The sequence below is a fragment of the Primulina huaijiensis genome, chromosome 18, assembly GCF_012295235.1.
Source record: "Primulina huaijiensis isolate GDHJ02 chromosome 18, ASM1229523v2, whole genome shotgun sequence".
Classification (NCBI taxonomy): Eukaryota; Viridiplantae; Streptophyta; class Magnoliopsida; order Lamiales; family Gesneriaceae; genus Primulina; species Primulina huaijiensis.
The window spans coordinates 3,323,666-3,343,614 of record NC_133323.1 but is presented as its reverse complement, the minus strand read 5'-3'; the positions used below and the strand labels follow the sequence as shown (position 1 = coordinate 3,343,614).

Genomic DNA, 19,949 nt, shown 5'->3' with positions numbered 1-19,949 from the left:
ATTTTTTAGCTTTAATTTAATATTATTTTATTTTTGAGTGAATATATTATTATTTTTATGTAGGAGTTACATTGAAATTAAACTAGTCTTCAAGAAATCTCGGCACCCACTCGAAAACCTCCAAACCATTCTTTCAAGTGACATTTGGAATTTACTCGAACAAATTTTAATATGTTAAGGTTACTCACTCGTCTACTTGACCCGATTGGTTAATAACGGCCTATTCTTTGTACCATTGAAGTCCAATTATTATACATTTACTACTTTTCTCACTTCTATAGATTTTAATTCTTGGTTATCTTCGGACATCCCATAAAATTGGAACATACTTACCGAGATTTTCATTCTTCGTATTTGCGTTGTCCTAATTGTTATTTTCATCGATGAATTTTTCGAATGTGTATGTCGTATAGATTTCGGATACTTGGAGAATTTTAAAATCCATATAAATAGTTGTTTATAATGAATGAGAGATTTTTGAAGTCCAAACAAATACCTTACGCCCAATATGATAAAAAAAAATTTTATTCTCTTTTCAGCTCATGGCTTATTTTGACTTGATATTTAAGTATTATTTGCGGGAGTTTATTTTAATGGGTTTCAAAATTTTATCAAATAAAATGTTAGAAAATGGAATGTAGAAGTTATAAAATACTTAAAAAGAAATTATTGCAAACATTATTTTATAGAAGCTATAGACAAAAAATGCACTTAAAAAATGGTTTTTTAAAGTGTTTTTATTTAAAAAAAAAAAAAACGAAAACGGTTTTGGCATTTAGATAAACATTAAAAAGTCTTTTTGTCTTTTTTGTAAAATTATATAAACAAAAGTTTAGAAACCAGAAATATTAAAAAGTGTTTTTGTCTTTTTTTTAATTGTAGAAACATAAGTTTAGAAATCAGAAATTCTAATTTCTAAAAAACTATTTTTATGAACATTTTTTTGTAAGCAAACAATATATTTTAAGATTGAAATTTTGGTTATTAAATACATTACCCATTCAATACAAAATTTGTTAAAAGAGATTATTAAAGAGGTAAATTGCATCATGCTACCCCTTTGCGAATAAAATCAATTGCATTTTAAACATTTTACTACTTGAGTTTTAAAACATAAAGATTAAATTTGTTTGATTTTTTAAAACTTGTGAAAATACATTAATTTTAGGTAATTTTGTCATTAGCGATTGTGGTACTCTTCTATGTTCTCAAATCGCATTTTAGTTATTATTTTTTATTTTCGACAATTTTAGTTATTTTTAATCAGAATTTTTGATTTGACATTATATATATTAACGTCATCTCACCACTGTATTGATGTCACATCAGTATCAAGGCAAAATATTAAAATTGTCAAAAGATAAAAACTGAAATTCGAACCGGCAAAACAAAAATATACAAGACAAAAAAAAAAAAAAAACTTTCCCTTCATTTTATACAAGGAATTTTGTATTTTTTTTCCCTCTAAGCTGCCTTGATGATAGGTCATCCACTCTCCCCAGCTTTATTATTTAGAAATGCTGAATTACGAATAATCAAATACAAATAAAGATGAAAGTTAAGGTCGAAGAAACGCTCGATTCTCCATCGAACTTGTGAATTAAATATGGTTCATCGTTTCAATTTACAAACAGTTTCAGTCACTCTACCTCCCCATCTCTGTCTATTACACATACACGTACACACAATATAGCGCACAGATAACTGTGTCTACGTGAAGAAAAACTGCGAAAGACTGGATTTTTTTCACTTAGTTATGCTATGGCGAAAAAGAATTGGGTTCTTCTCAAATTCGTCCAGTGTTTTCTCATGAGTGAAATCCTCCTAATCTGTTTCAACCTTTTGTTTCAGAGGTTTACTTTGTTTCTTGATCGTAGATTACAGATAGATCATGATGCGGTCGTTTAATGTGTTTCGACGAAGATAAAAGCTCTTACTTTTGGTGCTCATGCGTGTTGTTTTCCATTCTGTTTGTTTTTCCAGTCATCAAGTATGGGGATACCTTGGTTTCTTTGTCACTGTGTGACTGACTGCTGGTTTTATTTCCGGCGTAATTTCTCCATAATATATTTTCTGAAGAAATATTTTCATCAAAATTGAAGCTTTTATATAAGTTATGAATCTGTTTCTTTGATCAGTTTTCGAGGAGAAGGCGTGGTGGCACAAGAAAAGTCAGAAGCCGCTGTTCCCGTCACAACTCTATCTCCGCCGGAAGGGAACGTGACATTTCTCGGCGGCACGACGCGGTGCGTGGCCTGGCCGGCGTGTCCCATGTAGAACATGACATTCATGAGACATGTGTGTTCTCCCTTCGAGGCCTTTCAACCTCGTCAAATCTTCTTAATTCATCGTTGTTTAGAAGACACTTAGAAATATAAGTAAATCGTGCTGTATAAACTTTGTGATACAGATTCATCCAAGAACGTTTTGAAAATAATACATAAATATAATAAATTGAAGTTCTATGCATAATTTTTTTTTGTCATATTACAATTTAATATATTATGTCATTCATCTTATCTTTGTATCATAATCAAAACACAAATTTAATTTAATCGGAATACTTTAAAACATTAACATTAATATCACTTGTATTTTATAAAATGTCAATATCTACAACATATATGTAATCGCTACAATTAATTATCCAATATTTTATTTCTAACATTACTTATTAGTAAAATTTCTAATCCATGCTTATATTATTCTTTTTCATCAATCTTGTTTTAAAAAAAAAAAAAGTCACACTTAATCGTTATCGTTTACGATTGTATATTGCTAGTATCACTTATTAATAAAATCATTATTTTGTGTTTGTTCTACTTCGTATTCATCTATTTATTTTTTTCGCCCACATTAAAAAAATATAAGTTTTAATTCTAAAAGACATTATTAAAAAAAAAAACGTAAGTTAAAATAAAGTGGATGTTCACGAAAAAGACAAAATATGTCCCTCAATTTGTAGGGATGTGGTCCGCTGAAATTTGGCCCAAATCCCAATCGAATCCGACTTTAATAAAATCTGAGAGCCAATCCCATGTTAGATTTTTTTCCCCATTTCTTTTATTTATTTTGCAAATTCATTATTTACAAAAATTACTGTTAACAATATGTTTTATATTGTTTTGTAAATACAACTATGATATTATTTCAGATTAGATTATTCCTCAATGTAATAAGATTTATAGACAAACAAGATTGCTTAGAATACAACGGATCTAGTTTACAACACGAGTTGCACGGTTTGACACAAGGTTTACTCAATATAATGTAAATACTCGTATTACTGACGGAACTTGAGCATGAATCTGAGATTTGCTTAATTCGGACAAATAAATTACAAGAAAGAACTAAACTTTATAAATAAATTTAAAAAACTACCCGTAATCAGTATGACTAGAACCTGAGACTTCCTAAGATCCTTAATCTTAACTATTGAGTCAAGATCTCATCGACTTTTTTATATTGTTATTAGAGGGTAAATTGTGGTAAAACCAACATTCTATTGGTAAAAGAATATGATTTCTCACCCTTGACACAATTTATTTAAATATATTAATGTTTTTATTGTTTATATATATACTTTGTAGATATTAACATTGCTAATATTGTAATTTAGATTAAAAATAAGCAAAGCATTTCACAAAAAAAAAAAAATCATCTTATATAAACTATATGTTATATACTCAATATTTCTTTTAAACGAATGTATGCATAAATATTTTAATAATACATTATAATTACAAAGAGCTAATCAGTCTGTTCTTTTTACATATTTAAAATCAATTTTCGTGTTTTCACAATTATTTTTCGTTTGCATGTATTTTTTATCCAACATTATTGACTTGTAATAATAATAATAATAATAATAATGTAACATATCACTAAAATGCTTAACTAGCGAAATAATATTTTAAGAAAATATTGAATTTATAAAATGATGTAATTCCAAGAAAGAGCGAATTTTTAAATTATAAGATAATATTATATATTTTGGATATCATTTATTTGTATGACAAAACAAATTGGGATGCCGTAAGCAATGACGCTAGCAAATGCAAACCTATTCGGCTCTTCCTATCTGTCTCTCTCTTACATTTTCTTTTTGTTTAAATTTGAATTAAATAATAATGTTCCAGGCTTCATGGGGAGTGGCTGACTTTCGTTTTCTCATTCACAAAATTAGCGCTAAATGCAGTTATGGGACACTGAAGTTCAAGGTTCCCGCAGGTTCTGATTCGTTTCGCAACTTTTGTTTTCGAAATGTTTTTGTGTCTGTAAATTCTTGTTTATTGTTGCAGTGAGAATATGAAATATGGGATTTGAAGATTTTAAGGATTTACATCGCCAAAATTTTNATATTAAGAAATGTGCGAACGGGCTCGCAGAACTTTCTTCTTCGTCCTTGTTTAAATTTCTTGATTAATTCTTTGTTTGTACTTGATCTACGAGAAGAATCCGAATGCGAGACTTTCCATTTTTTTTACTCTACCTTTGTAGAATTTGTAATCCTTACTTGGAACCTATCAATTCCTTTTCTTGGATTATTTGACATTGTCTCTTCGAGGATGAAGATCCTTAGATTCTTTGAAATTAGGAGAAATTTGTGTATTGGGGTTTCATGTTTCAAGAATTTATTTAGTTTATATCTATCTCTTGTGCTCTTTTTTTTTCATGTTACTGAGTTCGATAAGAGGTATGCAGCCTTTCCAGTATTCGTAGGAATCAACAAATGATCATGTGTTCTGAAATACGAGCAGTTTTTTCTTTCGTTTTCTATAAGGTGAAGATTTTGGAACAAGTTTTTGATTTGCAAAGGAGTTTTTTATGATGAACTTTTAATTATTTAATAATCTAGATACACAACTCACCTGATTCAATAGCAGTTCCTGAGAATTAAGTTTTTTATGTGTGCAGATAACATGGGACTATCAAAACCATAAATGGCCATTTAATGCATGCATCGGGGGGACTGAGTTGGAACCAAACTTCTCAAAACAATCAAGAATTGACTGATCAAAAATTGGTGGGCCAATTTTAATTGAACGTTGACCGGAAAGATGGGTTCTGATCCCTTAGTTTGGTTCTGCCGGCCAGTGGCAAATGGGGTTTGGTCTCAAGAAACAGATAGCGCATTTGGTTCTTATACCCCTTGTGCCATTGGCTCTATTGTGGGTAATGTATCTCACTTGGTTCTTGCTGGATTGTGCTTTTATAGAATCTGGCTCATCAAGATCAACCCCCGAGTCAAGAGATTCTGCTTGAGATCAAATCTTTTCAATTACATATTGGCCTTGCTAGCTAGTTGTTGTGCTGCTGAGCCCTTGTTCAGATTGGTTGTGGGTGTATCAATATTCAATTTGGATGCAGAGACTGGCCTTCATCCTTTTGAGGTGTGCAACTTCTTCACATCTGTGTGCCGGTTTATGCATTTACATTCCACATGTAAATCTACTCGCATATATTATTATTTATGTATGGTTTTCATGATGCATATACAATTTGGTGGGTTGAATATAATTAGCTGTCACTTTCTATCTTTTAGATGAAAGAACGTGTGATTTCTTTATTGTGAATGTTGTGTCCCCCCTCACTTACAGCTCTCTTACGTGATTACCTTTCACTGTTGTCCTATGTAAATGCAAAAATATAAAGAACAGTATTTTAATTGTGCATATGCACATGCATATAGAGGACTAAACTTGCAATGTATTTATTCTGTTATCGTACTTGGGTAAAACCTTTTATCCTCTAACATCTCTGTATTATGACTCCTCCTATGCCACATGACAGTATCTACTCTAAATCAGTATCTACTCTAAATCTTTGGCCATCCTTGTTCAAAGGGTATGCTGCAAATGTTTATCAGTACAACCATGTTTTCTTTGCAGATGGTTCAGTTGGGCATTGAGGTAATTGCATGGTGTTCTTTGGTACTTATGCTCATTACCGAAACTAAAACCTATGTCAAAGAATTCAGATGGTACATTAGGTTTGGAGTGCTATATGTTTTGGTGGGAGATGCGGTGATTTTCAGTTTTATTCTCCCGCTCAAAGATTTTTATGCCAGGTTAATTTTTTAGTCCGTTATATTTTGAAATGCACTGCTAAATTAATTAACAAATTCTCAAATCATTATTAGGCCCAAAATATACTTAGGAAGCTCGTATTACCCATTGTTTTATTTTCTCGGTGTCAGTTCTTCATTTAGTTGGGGGAAGGTATGGACTATGATTTTCAATTTCTCAAATTGACCCACGGTTGTTACATGTACAAGAGCGTGACTCTTTTCCACATCTACTTCCCTGAAGATTCTGATGTTAAATAGTGAATTTCCATAGTGATCAATATTTACTCTGCAAATTTAATGTGGATCAGTAGATATTCATGATCGAATTCGAGAATACTGTGAATTGAATGAGAAGCATTCTAGTAGCTCTACTTTTGTGAAAATTTAGAAATTCTGTTTGGAATAATATCTTCCTCCATAGTTGATAAAACTCTTGTTCTTTCAGTCCAGCATGCAAATGTGTAATAGAATGAAATATCATGGTATAAGTATCTTGCTCTAGTAGTCTCTACCATTTCCCATTTTACAATCATATGTTCAATTTTGAGTAACTATACTGAAATCATTGCCAAGTCAACTTATTCTGAGAAATTCTTCATTAGATGCTTATACGCTTCATGCCGTAGAATGTTTTGAGATATTTTCCGTAATAATCATTTTACACATTTTCATTTATAAAGGTAAATATTTTCACGAATGAGCGCCAAGAATTTTCTTCCCGTTCGATGGGCAAGAGTGTTTTTTCCTTCTTTTTTTCCCTCCAATATAAAGATCTGAGGTGCAGCACACAACTAATAGAAATGATAATGGAATTGGCATGATATGTGCATCTGAAGTTTGTGAGCATCACATTTAAATATTTTATCTATTCTGCAGGCCTGTACAATATTTGTACGTCTTTTCAGCCTTCTTCCAGGTAAATATTGTTTGTTTCCCTATGGTTACCTTTTTCCACGAGGGTACTATTTACAATGTTCCTCGTGGTAGACTTTGGTGTGAGTTCTGTGCAGCTACGATGTTTATAGTGTCTGCAATAAATTAGGGTGGAACTTTGTCAAGTTAGCAAGGTTGATGCGTGGTTTCAATAGAAACTAAAATATTTGGCTTTATTATGTTATTTAAATATGCATAAACATCGATGTGCGTAACTATGATATAGAATCTGTTTCAATAAGAATGAGATCAAAATGAAAATATATTATGCCTGAATCCATCATGTAAAGTCGTTTGGCCTCTGTGAACAATCGTCCTTTCCTGGATCCCCACTATCCACACACCAAATCCTTTTAAGCTGAGCTCATATTGCTGAATCATGAATTCACCAAATCACTTCGTGTTGAAATTATTTTTTGTTACGCAGGTATTCCTTGGGATTCTTCTCATATATGTCCCTAAGCTGGATTCTTATCCGGGATACACTCCTCTGCCAGCCGAACCTATTGATGACTCCAAAAATGAAATGTCTTTTGGAGAGGATGTTTGTCCAGAGAGAAATTCCAACATATTTAAAAGTAAGAGAAAGACAACGGATGTCATTCTAGAAACTGCAATCGTGGAACAGTACTCCTTGTTATTTTCCAATGGTTATCACTCTCATCTGTCTGTAGGGATTTACTTCGATTGGGTGACTCCCCTTATGCAGAAAGGTTATAGAAAACCCATAACTGAAAAAGACGTTTGGAAGTTGGATTCATGGGATCGGACCGATACTTTGAGTATAAAGTTCGTGTCATATTCTTGCATATTCTTCCACGCCATTTGAACAGTATCATCGTTATATTACCTCATGAATTGTAAAATAAATGATGCAGATTCCGAAATTCTTGGGATGAAGAAACTCAAAAATCAAAACCATGGCTTTTACGGGCTTTGAATCGTAGCCTCGGGGGCAGGTATGAAAACCTTGACAGACTAGCAATTCCATTCTGATCTTTTTAATTTGAAGACAAATAGTAATATTCTGAATATTGCTTATTATAACTTAAACGATGCCTTATATCTTTGCGAGGTTGCCAGTCTTCATCTAATGAAAGCTCCTTATTGTTGACAGGTTTTGGTTTGGAGGCATGTTCAAAGTAATGTGAACTCCAGAAATATTTCTCCCTTCAATTTCATTGGAATTTGCATAGTATATTTGCTCATGCATATTAATGTTATCAAAATTGTGCCGAGTAAAAGTGACATGAATTTGTTGGAATGCAGCCGTTTGTCAGATGCATATGTTATTTCTCTTTCCCCTTCCACATCCCTCCTGCTTGGTGATTCTTTAAACTATTAATTTGAATTTAAGTAACTCCACCAAACTTGCAGATAGGAAATGATCTTTCCCAGCTTGCAGGACCTGTTTTATTAAACCATCTTCTAAAGGTATTTATATTTCATTGCCTATTCTTTTGAAGGCCACATCTTTTTTTGAACTGCAAACAATATTTTTGTTCTCTCTTGACTTTCATAATCCGCTTTCTACAAGGATTTTAATAAACTGAACAAGCAATCCTATATTGCTTCTAAATCAAAAAACACTCGTTCCTACAATTAGTATAGCCAAGATGACATTCTCGATTTCCATGAGTTGCAAGTTGGTGCAATTACTGTGAAGTAAAGTCCAAATATGACACTCATGTTACTATCTAGCTTAAAAGATTGCACGGTCACGACCAACTGTTACTTTTGGTAAAAAAAAAAAAAAAGCAAGCCTTCGACCCTTTAGTTAGATGCAGTTGTAATTGCATATTTTGTTGAATGGAAAAATGTGAAACTTCTCGTTCATTAAAAAGGCTTATACCCTCTTTGTTTTAGATTAACATCAGCTAGATATAAAAGAGGTTTGTTTGAATTGATGACTTGTGCAATTGTTCTCTTCTTCATTTTATTGGAATGTATCTTTTTTAAACGGACACGCCTTTCCAAAATACATGGTATAAAGAAATGGACAAGATGTCATCAACTGCAATGAAAGAGATCTAATAGAACATTAACGGTCTTCCAGTTGGGTCTGCTGGATTAATTCTTCATCAAGAATCTTAAAATTATGCAACACAATCTGAAACTTCTGCAAAAAGAAAAAAGAACTTCTATCAAGCAATTATTGCTTGCATAATTATCATGTTTTCTATTTATAATTATGAAGGGGGCATGGATTAAATTCTTATTCACTATAACCTAATGGCTAACCCGCAATGATAATGAAAACATCTGTAATGTTTTGTGGGTTGTTGATAACATTCCTTTTCACATGTACTCCGTGATTCGAGCTAGGAAAGAGAATCTATATAAACACTCGTCTTATGGGATTGAGGTGTTATCTGATTGAATTTAAAATGCCTGCAGTCTCTGGAACAAGGTGACCCAGCTTGGGTTGGCTACATGTTTGCATTTTCAATTTTTGTTAGTGTGGTAAGTCCTTATTTTGATACTCATGTTTATGATGACCCTATTTTCCGCTATATATGTTTGTCCATGGATTGAAGCAAGCAGTGTGAACTTGAATTATTGTGCTTATTGAATAGAAACCAGAGTGTGGTTCAGTTCCTGATGAAAAAACCTTGTTTGTTCCAGTCACTGGGAGTGCTTTGTGAAGCTCAGTACTTTCAGAACGTGATGCGTGTTGGTCTAAGGCTAAGATCCACTCTGGTAATCTCCTAAGGAATGTGCATGCATTGGTAGTTCATCTTCTCAAATATAAGCACCAGCGGTTTATGGTCATTTATTGCATTGAAACATGTTAAAATAAGTTGTTGTGCTTGAAAAAATCACTCAAATTGCGTGTAATGAGAGTTTATCTTCTCTATCTTATGTTTTGGTGGTTTATAGTCATTTATCGCATTCAATATGTTAATTAAAAAAAACCACTGTTTGAATTGAAATCCGAACCAAAGTCTAGCACTAAAAAAGTCGAGAAGAACTATTTCTACGTGTTACCAATGGTTTGAACGTTCAAATTTAAAAATTTTGTTCAACTTTTGAACTGCGTTAGGACTTAGGAATATTGAGGCCTACAGCTGTCTCCTTGGAGGCTGCCTTGTCCTAGAAACCCATGAGCCTAGGTACAACTCACGGGTTCTTTTCTTGGTTGTATCATCCCATTTTGCTTAATCCAGTCACCATATCCAATTTGGTATTGTATGTTTGTCAAAGACTAGTCCATATGAATATGGTATTGCCTTCAGAACTAGTGTACCAAGTTTGGATTTTCAGTCATTACCCCATTGATGTTGAGCTAAATATGTTACTAGAAGTTGGCATAAATTTGCATGGATGGCTGATATATGAACGATGAAATAGTGTTTGAAGTGAGCATTTCCAAAGTGATGAGTGATGATCTAATGTGTGCACAGTCTTGGAGGTTTTTTTTGTCTTTATGGAAGTTGAAAAAACGTGAATGAGGTATATGCATACAGCTGTAAATTTTTCTGTGGGATTTTGTGATTTGGCATTCTCCATGTTTAAGCTGTTGATAAAATCATGTCTTGTGATCACAGGTAGCTGCAATATTTCGTAAATCCTTACGTCTAACTCATGAAGCCCGTAAGCAGTTCCCATCCGGGAAAATTACAAATTTGATTACGACAGATGCTAATGCACTCCAGGTATAATTACATCTCAAGCTTTAAATTGACAAAAACATAAATTATTCATCACTATTGACGTTAGAATATCTTGCACACTGGGCACATTTTAACCTGTCATCAGTAAAGAAAATACTACTTACTAATTTTTCCTTTCATTTTTTTGTAGCAAATTTGTCAACAACTTCATGGTCTATGGTCAGCTCCATTTCGCATAACCATGGCCATGATTCTTCTCTACCAGCAGTTAGGTGTAGCCTCACTCCTTGGTTCTCTTATGTTAGTTCTCATGTTCCCAATTCAGGTAAATTCTCATCTTTTCTGTTGCTGTCTTGCAGTAGAAGCTTCCTGTAATCGAAATATACTCCTAGACTGTGGCTTTCATATTTGTTTTTCTTCTTGTCAGAAATAAAAAAGATTAGACTAGATCAAGAATTAATGTTATCGAGATTGGATACACTTTCGATGTGATTTAATTGTGATGTGTTTGGTTGGAGTGAGTTCCTCCCATAAACATATTATCTCACCCCATTGAGGATGAATTTCCTAAGAATTTTAAACCTTAGGGCTGGGGAAAAATAAACCTAATAGGGGGGTGGGTGTGGTGTTTGAAAAAATTCTGAATTTTTTTGTGAAATGGAAAATTTTCCAATCAAATCCATTCAATCACCCGTCGGTACTATCTGAAGACATTTGTCTTGTGGATTTAGAATATGTAAATGCGATGTTTTGTTTCTTTCTCCTTATCGTAGTGTTTATATTTTAGAAATAACGTTGTCAAATCTTCTTGAAAGTGAGTTATTTCGCGACATTCATAATTTTGTCCGTGATGACGCAGTTGCAGCATTTAATCAATGATATGACACTACAGGATGACATCATGATATTTTTATTCATGGTCAAACTGTCTGTTTGTATCAAGTATGAGTATAGGATGAAGTTTTCCTTTCCAATATGTTCATCCTATGCAAAAAAAAAATTTACTTGTCATTCTAAATGGCATGTGTTGATTTATCTTGGTCAAATAGGCCTTTATTTTGAACAGGATGAAAAAATTAACGAAAGAGGGTCTACTACGCACAGACAAGAGAGTTGGCTTAGTTAATGAAATCTTGGCTGCCATGGATACTGTGAAGTATGAAATGCTTTGTTAGTAATTTCGACGATTTTAGTTCACACTCAAAAGATGTTAATGGTGTTCATTCTGATTCTGTACTCAATGAACTGCAGATATTACGCATGGGAAAGGAGTTTTGAGTCAAAAGTTCAAATCATGAGGACTGATGAATTATCATGGTTCAGAAAAGCACAATTACTCTCAGCGGTAGGACGGTGTTTATAATTATCAAGAATTGATATTCTGGTTCGCTGAACTTTTCTTTTACCTCGTTCTTATTGACATGGGTTTGTTGATGAATAATGATAGCGTGTATCCAACACATTGGTGGTGTTCTAATTATTTTGAGATTTATCTTTAAAAAAGCTAATGGATCTTATGAACTGGTAGCAAACTGACCTTGTGCTTATGTCTCTTGTCAACTCTTGCAGTGCAATACCTTCATATTAAACAGCATACCAGTTCTCGTGACAGTTATTTCTTTTGGGATGTTTACATTATTTGGTGGAGATTTGACCCCTTCCAGAGCTTTTACTTCACTTTCTTTATTCGCCGTTCTGAGATTTCCGCTGAATATGCTCCCTAATCTGATAACTCAGGTGTGCCTTGATTTATCTCAATTTTATGGTGAATTAACTGTTGCTTGTTCTGAAACTCTGAACCCATTATTCATCTTGGATTGTTGCAGGCATAATAGATTAGTTTCTTGCAAATAATTTATTGTCCCTTGGATGGAAGACCTGATATCTTTTTACTTTTTTGAAAAAAATAACCATACTTGATTTTACGATGTTTGGTTCCCACTTTAAGAGCTCCATTCTCTCTCTTCCTTTTTCACTCCAGATTTAATTTTTAGAGAAAGAGGTTTGTGAATAAAACAATCTGATTACGATAACCTTGCTATCATCTTGACATGATCACCTTTGCTTGTTTACTTGCCATATCTGTATTCAACTCTGGTGAAATGAATATCTGGTGAAATGAATATGTGACCATTCCACTAGTCCCCGCCTTATAGTTGGCATGAAAGAGAGAGATGATTTTAAATTTATTTTGGATCATATATATGGGCAATAGTTTTATTAATATCTTTACTCTGTGCTGTATTTCAGGTTGTAAATGCGACTGCGTCTCTGCAACGTCTGGAGGAACTATTCCTTGCTGAAGAGAGAATATTATTACCTAATCCACCTCTTGAACCAGGGCTACCTGCTATCTCCATCAAGGGCAGCAGATTTTCATGGGATTTGAAGGTCCTTGTTTCATTCTCTCTTCTTGATGACACCCTGTGCAGATGTTTGTTGTCATTCTTTTTTATTTGTTCTAGGTCATAGCAATATAAGTTTTCCAGTTGATTTAAAAATAGCAAATATGAATTCTTGATGCAGAAACTTCATGCTTACATAGTTGGATATGCGGTTGTCTCATCAATTGTCGCAATTTTCTTTTTCCTTTTTTAAAAAATTTAGAATTTCTAAACTGTACTTCTACAGGCTGCAAAGCCCACGTTGTCCAACATTAATCTGAATATACCAGTTGGCAGCCTGGTTGCAGTAGTAGGTGGCACTGGAGATGGAAAAACTTCTTTAATATCAGCAATGCTTGGGGAGCTTCCTCCTGTTGGAGATGCCAGTGTTATCATCAGAGGATCTGTCGCTTATGTTCCCCAAATTTCTTGGATTTTCAATGCTACAGTGAGCTTTATTTACAAGCTAAATGGACATAGTTAAATCCTATGAGCCTGTTCATTTTGATCTTTAAATACATAACTGCTTGTGTGTAAAACATTGTCGTTTTGATTCAGTTAATGCAGATTTCTGACCTTCACAGTACAATTTTAGGTGCGTGAAAATGTATTGTTTGGATCTAGCTTTGAACCAGCAAGATATTGGAAGGCAATAGATGTTACTGCATTACAACATGACCTTGATGTTCTTCCTGTTAAGTATCTGAGCCTTGCTTCAATTTGTTATTGACTGAGATAATTCTTTAGAACATGAAACATGTGATAGGAACTTATCATTCTTTTGTTACAGGCTTCTGACCTTACAGAGATTGGTGAAAGAGGGGTAAATATTAGTGGAGGGCAAAAACACCGAGTTTCAATGGCTAGGGCCCTGTACTCCAATTCAGATGTTTACATATTTGATGATCCGCTAAGTGCACTAGATGCACATGTTGGACGACAGGTATATTCCGTAACAGATGACTAATATGTAGAAAATAGAAAATATACATAATTTTATGGGCATTTCGAACTCTTAAACATGGTATGTGCACCATTTACACCTACAAGTGTATGGTCAGTGAAGACTCGAGATACATTGTCCTAGCCTGCAATTTTACTGCTTTTCGAGTGAAGCTTCTTGAATCTTCATGTTGCCAATTAAGTTAACAAATCTTCTTTCCATGTAGGTTTTTAACAGATGCATTAAGGAAGAATTGGGAGGCAAAACTCGAGTTCTTGTCACAAACCAGTTACATTTTCTTCCCCAAGTCGATAGAATAATTTTAATCTCAGAAGGTATGGTGAAAGAGGATGGAACATTTGAGGAGCTCTCCAAGAATGGTACTCTTTTCAAGAAGTTAATGGAAAACGCTGGGAAAATGGAGGAACATATACATATTGATGAAAATGGAGATGGGATGAACTTTGACAGTAAACCTTTAGTACTTTCTTCTGATGAGGTGCTAACTGATGTAAACTCTGGCAATAAAAAAGTTGGAAAATCAGTCCTTGTCAAAAAGGAAGAACGAGAGACTGGGATTGTTAGCTTGAATGTTTTAATGAGGTGATGACTGAAAAATAATTGCTTATTTCTTAGTTTTTTCGTGGAAGTGGTAGATGCATTTCCTCACACTTAACTTGGTGACCTGTCCAATTTTAAATGTTCCAAGATCCGCATAATCAGCCAATTCTGTGATTTTTTTCATTCAATGTTGAATCCATCAAATTTATTCTATTTAACATGTTGCAAGAATGACAGCATCTAGTTGGTTCATCTTTCTTCTACTTTCTCAGGTATATAAATGCTTTAGGAGGCTCGTGGGTTGTAATGATACTGTTTTCATGCTATACACTCATCGAAATTCTACGTGTTTCGAGTAGCACTTGGTTGAGTGTTTGGACAAAACAGAGCACTTCTTCAGTGCATGGACCTGGTTTCTATATTCTGGTTTATGCAATTTTGTCCTGTTCTCAGGTGCTAGTGACACTGGCAAATTCTTTTTGGCTGATCACGTCAAACCTTAGTGCCTCAAAAAGGCTTCATGATTCAATGCTATATTCCATTCTTAGAGCTCCAATGGCATTCTTCCATACCAATCCAGTAGGACGGATTATCAACAGATTTTCCAATGATGTTGGCGATATAGATCGCAATGTTGGTAACGCTATGAATATGTTTCTTGGCCAACTATGGCAGCTGCTCTCAACTTTCGTCCTCATAGGAATTGTGAGTGCTACATCTTTGTGGTCCATAATGCCCCTTCTCATCTTATTCTATGCTGCTTATCTCTATTATCAGGTTCGCCTCTCTCTCTCTCTCTCTCTCTCTTGCATTTCAAGTGTTGTTGCCATTCATCTGTCTTTTCGTGCAATCTGTCCATAAACACGTTCTTTCTGTAACAGACTCTATGCCCGCTTGAGATTGATGTAACTCTGGATACGATACATAGGTTTGGATACAAATATGGTAGGGGAGGCTTACTTGTTGGGATATATATGTCACACAGACAGGAAATGAGGAAAAACCTTGGAAGACAAAATGGTTTTTCTGTTATTTGATTTGCCAGATAAAAGTTCAGATATAGAGATAAATTTATATGACAAGAGGAGAGACTAGGGTTCAAATGTGGATTAAATAAATATTACGAGAGGACACATCAAATGTGTTAGTTTCTTGTATGATCTTGGGTTCGAGTCATACACCACATCCAAGAGAAGAAAGTATAAACAAACAAGAAAGACTAGTTCATGGAGGCGGACGCAATTAATATGTGAGTTGTAGAACCATTCAAGTTCAATCCTGCGTTAGAATTAATTTAGGAGATTAGTTAAATTCAGTTGCTTATTTAGAACATAGAGATTCGGATAGTACAAGACGGACCCTAAATCTGGGGTAAACTATTCATTGTATGATCAGTATGCTTTAGCCTTGACTTTTCTTTTACATCATAATTCACATAATATAATACCTCGTGAACTTTTACAATGTTATGATATTACATACATATCTTAATGGACTATAATCAACCACAGAGCACAGCCAGGGAAGTAAAACGTTTGGACTCTATCACCAGATCTCCAGTATACGCACAGTTTGGGGAAGCATTATATGGATTGTCGTCAATTCGTGCGTACAAAGCATATGACAGAATGACAATTATTAACGGAAAAACTATGGACAACAATGTTAGATTCACTCTACTTAACATCAGTTCTAACCGTTGGCTTACAATAAGGCTTGAAACTCTTGGGGGTGTTATGATCTGGTTAACCGCTACATTTGCTGTTATGCAAAATTGCAGAACCAAAAATCAGGTGGCATTTGCATCCACAATGGGTCTACTCCTCAGTTATTCTTTAAATATCACAACTTTGTTAAGTAATGTTTTGAGACTCGCTAGCAGAGCGGAAAATAGTTTTAATGCGGTTGAACGTGTGGGTACGTATATAGATTTGCCATCAGAGGCACCGGAAATTATTCAGGGGAATCGTCCTCCACCTGGATGGCCTGAATGGGGTTTGATTAAGTTTGAAGATATTTTCCTGAAATACAGGCCTGGACTTCCTATGGTCCTGCGGGGATTGTCCTTCACCATCTCTGCGTGCCAGAAGGTTGGAATTGTTGGAAGAACTGGTGCGGGTAAATCAAGCATGCTCAATGCATTATTTCGGATTGTGGAGCTTGAAAGGGGAAGGATCTTGATCGATAATTTTGACATTTCTAAATTTGGATTAAGAGATTTACGTGAAGTTCTCAGTATCATACCACAATCCCCGGTTCTTTTCTCTGGTACATATCATTGTTAAGCTTTTTATGTTTCTCCTTGACACTTGATCTGACACACCATCATTTATGTATCTGAGTGATTTTGGTCTACTCTTGTTCATGTAGGTACTGTACGGTTCAACCTCGATCCTTTCAGTGAGCATAATGATCCAGACCTATGGGAGGCTCTGGAGCGGGCTCACTTAAAGGATGTCGTTAGAAGGAGTGCTATTGGTTTGGATGCTGAGGTAAAAAAAAATCCACAGGTTTTATGGGTATTGCGGTTCAAGCAAAAAAATTGAACTAAGATGCTGCTATGAACTAATGAAATCATTCGTGAATTCTGTTTTTATTTTCCCAGTTTGACTAGCAAACTTACACTAGCTCAAACTGCATTTTGTGAAGCTTCAGTTCAGTGTTTTGTTTCTGATAAAAAAAAAGATCTGCTATTTGTTGTCTTGGTGAAAAGATCATGGTAGGATAAGCTTACTGCCAAATTTTGGATCGCGTCTTTAGCATAAAAAGTTAGAAATAAATATTTATTTCCAAGGTGTTTCATTTTATGTGTTGTGTTACTAAAAAAAAGTACTCGATCTGTATCAAGGTTCTGGAAGGAGGTGAAAACTTTAGCGTTGGCCAGAGGCAGTTGTTAAGTCTTGCTCGAGCTTTACTTCGGAGATCACGGATCCTTGTTCTTGATGAAGCAACGGCTGCCGTTGATGTCAGAACCGATGCCCTCATACAGAAAACCATTCGAGAAGAATTTAAATCCCGCACAATGCTCACTATTGCTCATCGTCTCAACACTATTATAGACAGTGACCAAGTTCTTGTTCTCGATTCTGGTCAGGTATCAAGCACAGTCAGTTGTATGCACGACAATTTTTTTCTCTATGATCTTGCATTTCTTCTTGTGAAACATTATCTTTGGATAATTATGGTAGGGAATCGTTTCTGACTTGATCGCGATAAACTAATTCCAAAGGTTATCACAATTTTAATAATACCAAATTTAATAATATTTTCATTGGTTTCTAACTCATATCAAAGGTATATCATGATCTTAATGATATCAAATTCCACAATATATTCTTTGATTTCTAATATCTTCAATAAGTGTTACTTATGGCGGTGAATCCATCTTTAATTACAGGTTCTTGAGCATGATACCCCAGAAAAACTTCTTGAAAACAGAGCAAGTGCATTCTCTAAGATGGTTCAAAGTACGGGATCTGCAAATGCAGAGTATTTGCGCAGCTTAGTAGTGAGAAAGAACATAGAGGGTAGGCTTGGAAAAGAAGCGGGGTTGCAAATTGACGAGCAAACGAGACGACTATTGTCTTCCTGTTGGAATTCTGCTACACGTTTTGCTCTTGCTCTCAATTTCTCTTCTTCAGTAGAGGACCTTCGATTATTTGAGTTAGAAGATGATGACAGTGTGCTCAACAAAACAAAGGATGCTGCTGTGATCTTACATGAGGTTTTGGTGGGGAAGCATGATAAAGTCATAGACGAGACACTTGATCAACTTGAAGTCCCGAAATATAGATGGTGGTCGGCTTTCCACAGGGTAGTCGAAGGTGTGTTTTAATATTGTAAATGTGACACAGATTCTTAGTTTTGCTATAGTATACGTGCAGGATGCATGTGATTAAACTTGTATGTTTTATCCACTGAAAACAAGAACTTAAATCCTCAAAATCTAACGCTTCATTTCTTTAGTCAAATCTGCGTTGGTTTATCTGGCGATGAATGTGACTAGATTCACTTGATTTGAGTGTTTAATGGCTGATCAAGATTTGTGATTTATGCATTCAGGCCTTGCAGAGATGAGCAGATTGGCAAGAAATGAGATCCATCATTCAGAAATTGGCTTGGAGGACTCCACAGAAAACTGGGATCATCATCTCTAAATGCATTGATGCATTAGTTAGTTCATCTTGCATGTTAACTCTGGTCTTGGGCTACAAACTTCATTTGCAGTGAACAAGAATCTGACTGAATACCCTGAACATGAACAATAAGATTTCAAATACTTGTTCATTTAATATTCTTTGTTAAAATTAAATATGTTGTCAATATCTGTATAACTTATTATCATTGTATGTATTATAAATATTTTATTATTTTATTCTACAAATATAATATATAATATAATATGGTGTATTGCATAGGGAAAGTTGGTGTATGTTATCAATAATAAAATAGAGATATAGAAATCAATATTTTATATTAATAATCGAAAATGGTCAATTCTTATTAAAAGTAAAATATAACAACTAGAAATTGATTCGGAAATAAAAATAACATAATTTTGCTTTTCATCATTTAATGTGCACCAAATAAACCATAAACCTATAAGCAATAATAAGTATACATATAATATTTCAAAAGAAAAAATAACAAGTATATAATGTAACATTGTAGATTTGTAGCATATACAGTATATAACTCAAAAGTATAATGTATAGTATAAAATAATATTTTATATTACATAATAGTATTGTATTCACAAATATCATCGGGCACAACTTGAGTTTATGCATAATTAATGCCTTGACAATTTATCTTATCGTATACATGTTTACTTTGTCATATTATTTATTAATCTACTAATTATTTATCTCACATCAATCAAATTATTGAATTTAAATTACAATATTACTCTTAATAAATAGTATTATTAATATTTTATTAATTATTAAAAAGACAAAATATTATTTATCATCTTATCTCAAATTGAATCAATTAAATCAAAAAAATTATTATTTATCAATCAAATCAAATATTATATTACCTATCATTTTTATTATCACTAACTTCAAATGATGTCGTATGATATTATCTCAAAACTCAATTTTGTGAGATACATCTATAATCTGACATGATTCATGAAAAAATACTAATTTTTATATCAAAATATTATTTTTCACTATAAATATGAATTATGTCAACCCATCTTACGGATATAAATTCGTGAGACCATCCCACAAGAAATATACCCACAACAGAATAAAATAATAGTATAATATAGTGTTATTATCATTTTTAATATCATGGCATAACAGTATAATACAATGTGTAGTATAACAATTAAAACACAACTTAATTTCAAATAATTTGTCGTGCCCATAAACAGCTCAAATTATTTGAAATTAATAATAGTATTTATACTAATCATTATTGTATTTATATTATAT

General features: G+C 33.6%; 1 protein-coding gene across 3 annotated transcripts; it reads left to right on the top strand.

Moving 5' to 3' along the window:
* Positions 1–4,115: 4,115 nt before the first annotated feature.
* On the top strand, positions 4,116–18,875 carry LOC140964826 (ABC transporter C family member 12-like). 3 transcript variants are annotated; one of them, XM_073424777.1, is made up of 28 exons: positions 4,116–4,230; positions 4,918–5,393; positions 5,892–6,070; positions 6,947–6,986; positions 7,431–7,581; positions 7,678–7,792; positions 7,882–7,962; positions 8,121–8,145; positions 8,381–8,437; positions 9,401–9,466; positions 9,629–9,703; positions 10,552–10,659; positions 10,808–10,942; positions 11,667–11,773; positions 11,869–11,962; positions 12,187–12,354; positions 12,868–13,008; positions 13,249–13,449; positions 13,597–13,695; positions 13,792–13,944; positions 14,171–14,547; positions 14,778–15,282; positions 16,017–16,773; positions 16,876–16,997; positions 17,354–17,599; positions 17,903–18,329; positions 18,568–18,658; positions 18,723–18,875. In XM_073424777.1, the coding sequence occupies exons 2-28, from the start codon at positions 5,061–5,063 to the stop codon at positions 18,733–18,735; spliced, it is 4,866 nt and encodes a 1,621-aa protein (XP_073280878.1). In that variant the 5' UTR covers positions 4,116–4,230; positions 4,918–5,060; the 3' UTR covers positions 18,736–18,875. The 3 variants fall into 3 exon arrangements, with proteins under 3 accessions (XP_073280878.1, XP_073280879.1, XP_073280880.1); XM_073424778.1 differs by having other exon boundaries at positions 4,150–4,220; XM_073424779.1 differs by lacking the exons at positions 4,116–4,230; positions 4,918–5,393; positions 5,892–6,070 and having other exon boundaries at positions 7,501–7,581.
* The last annotated feature ends 1,074 nt before the right edge of the window (positions 18,876–19,949 follow it).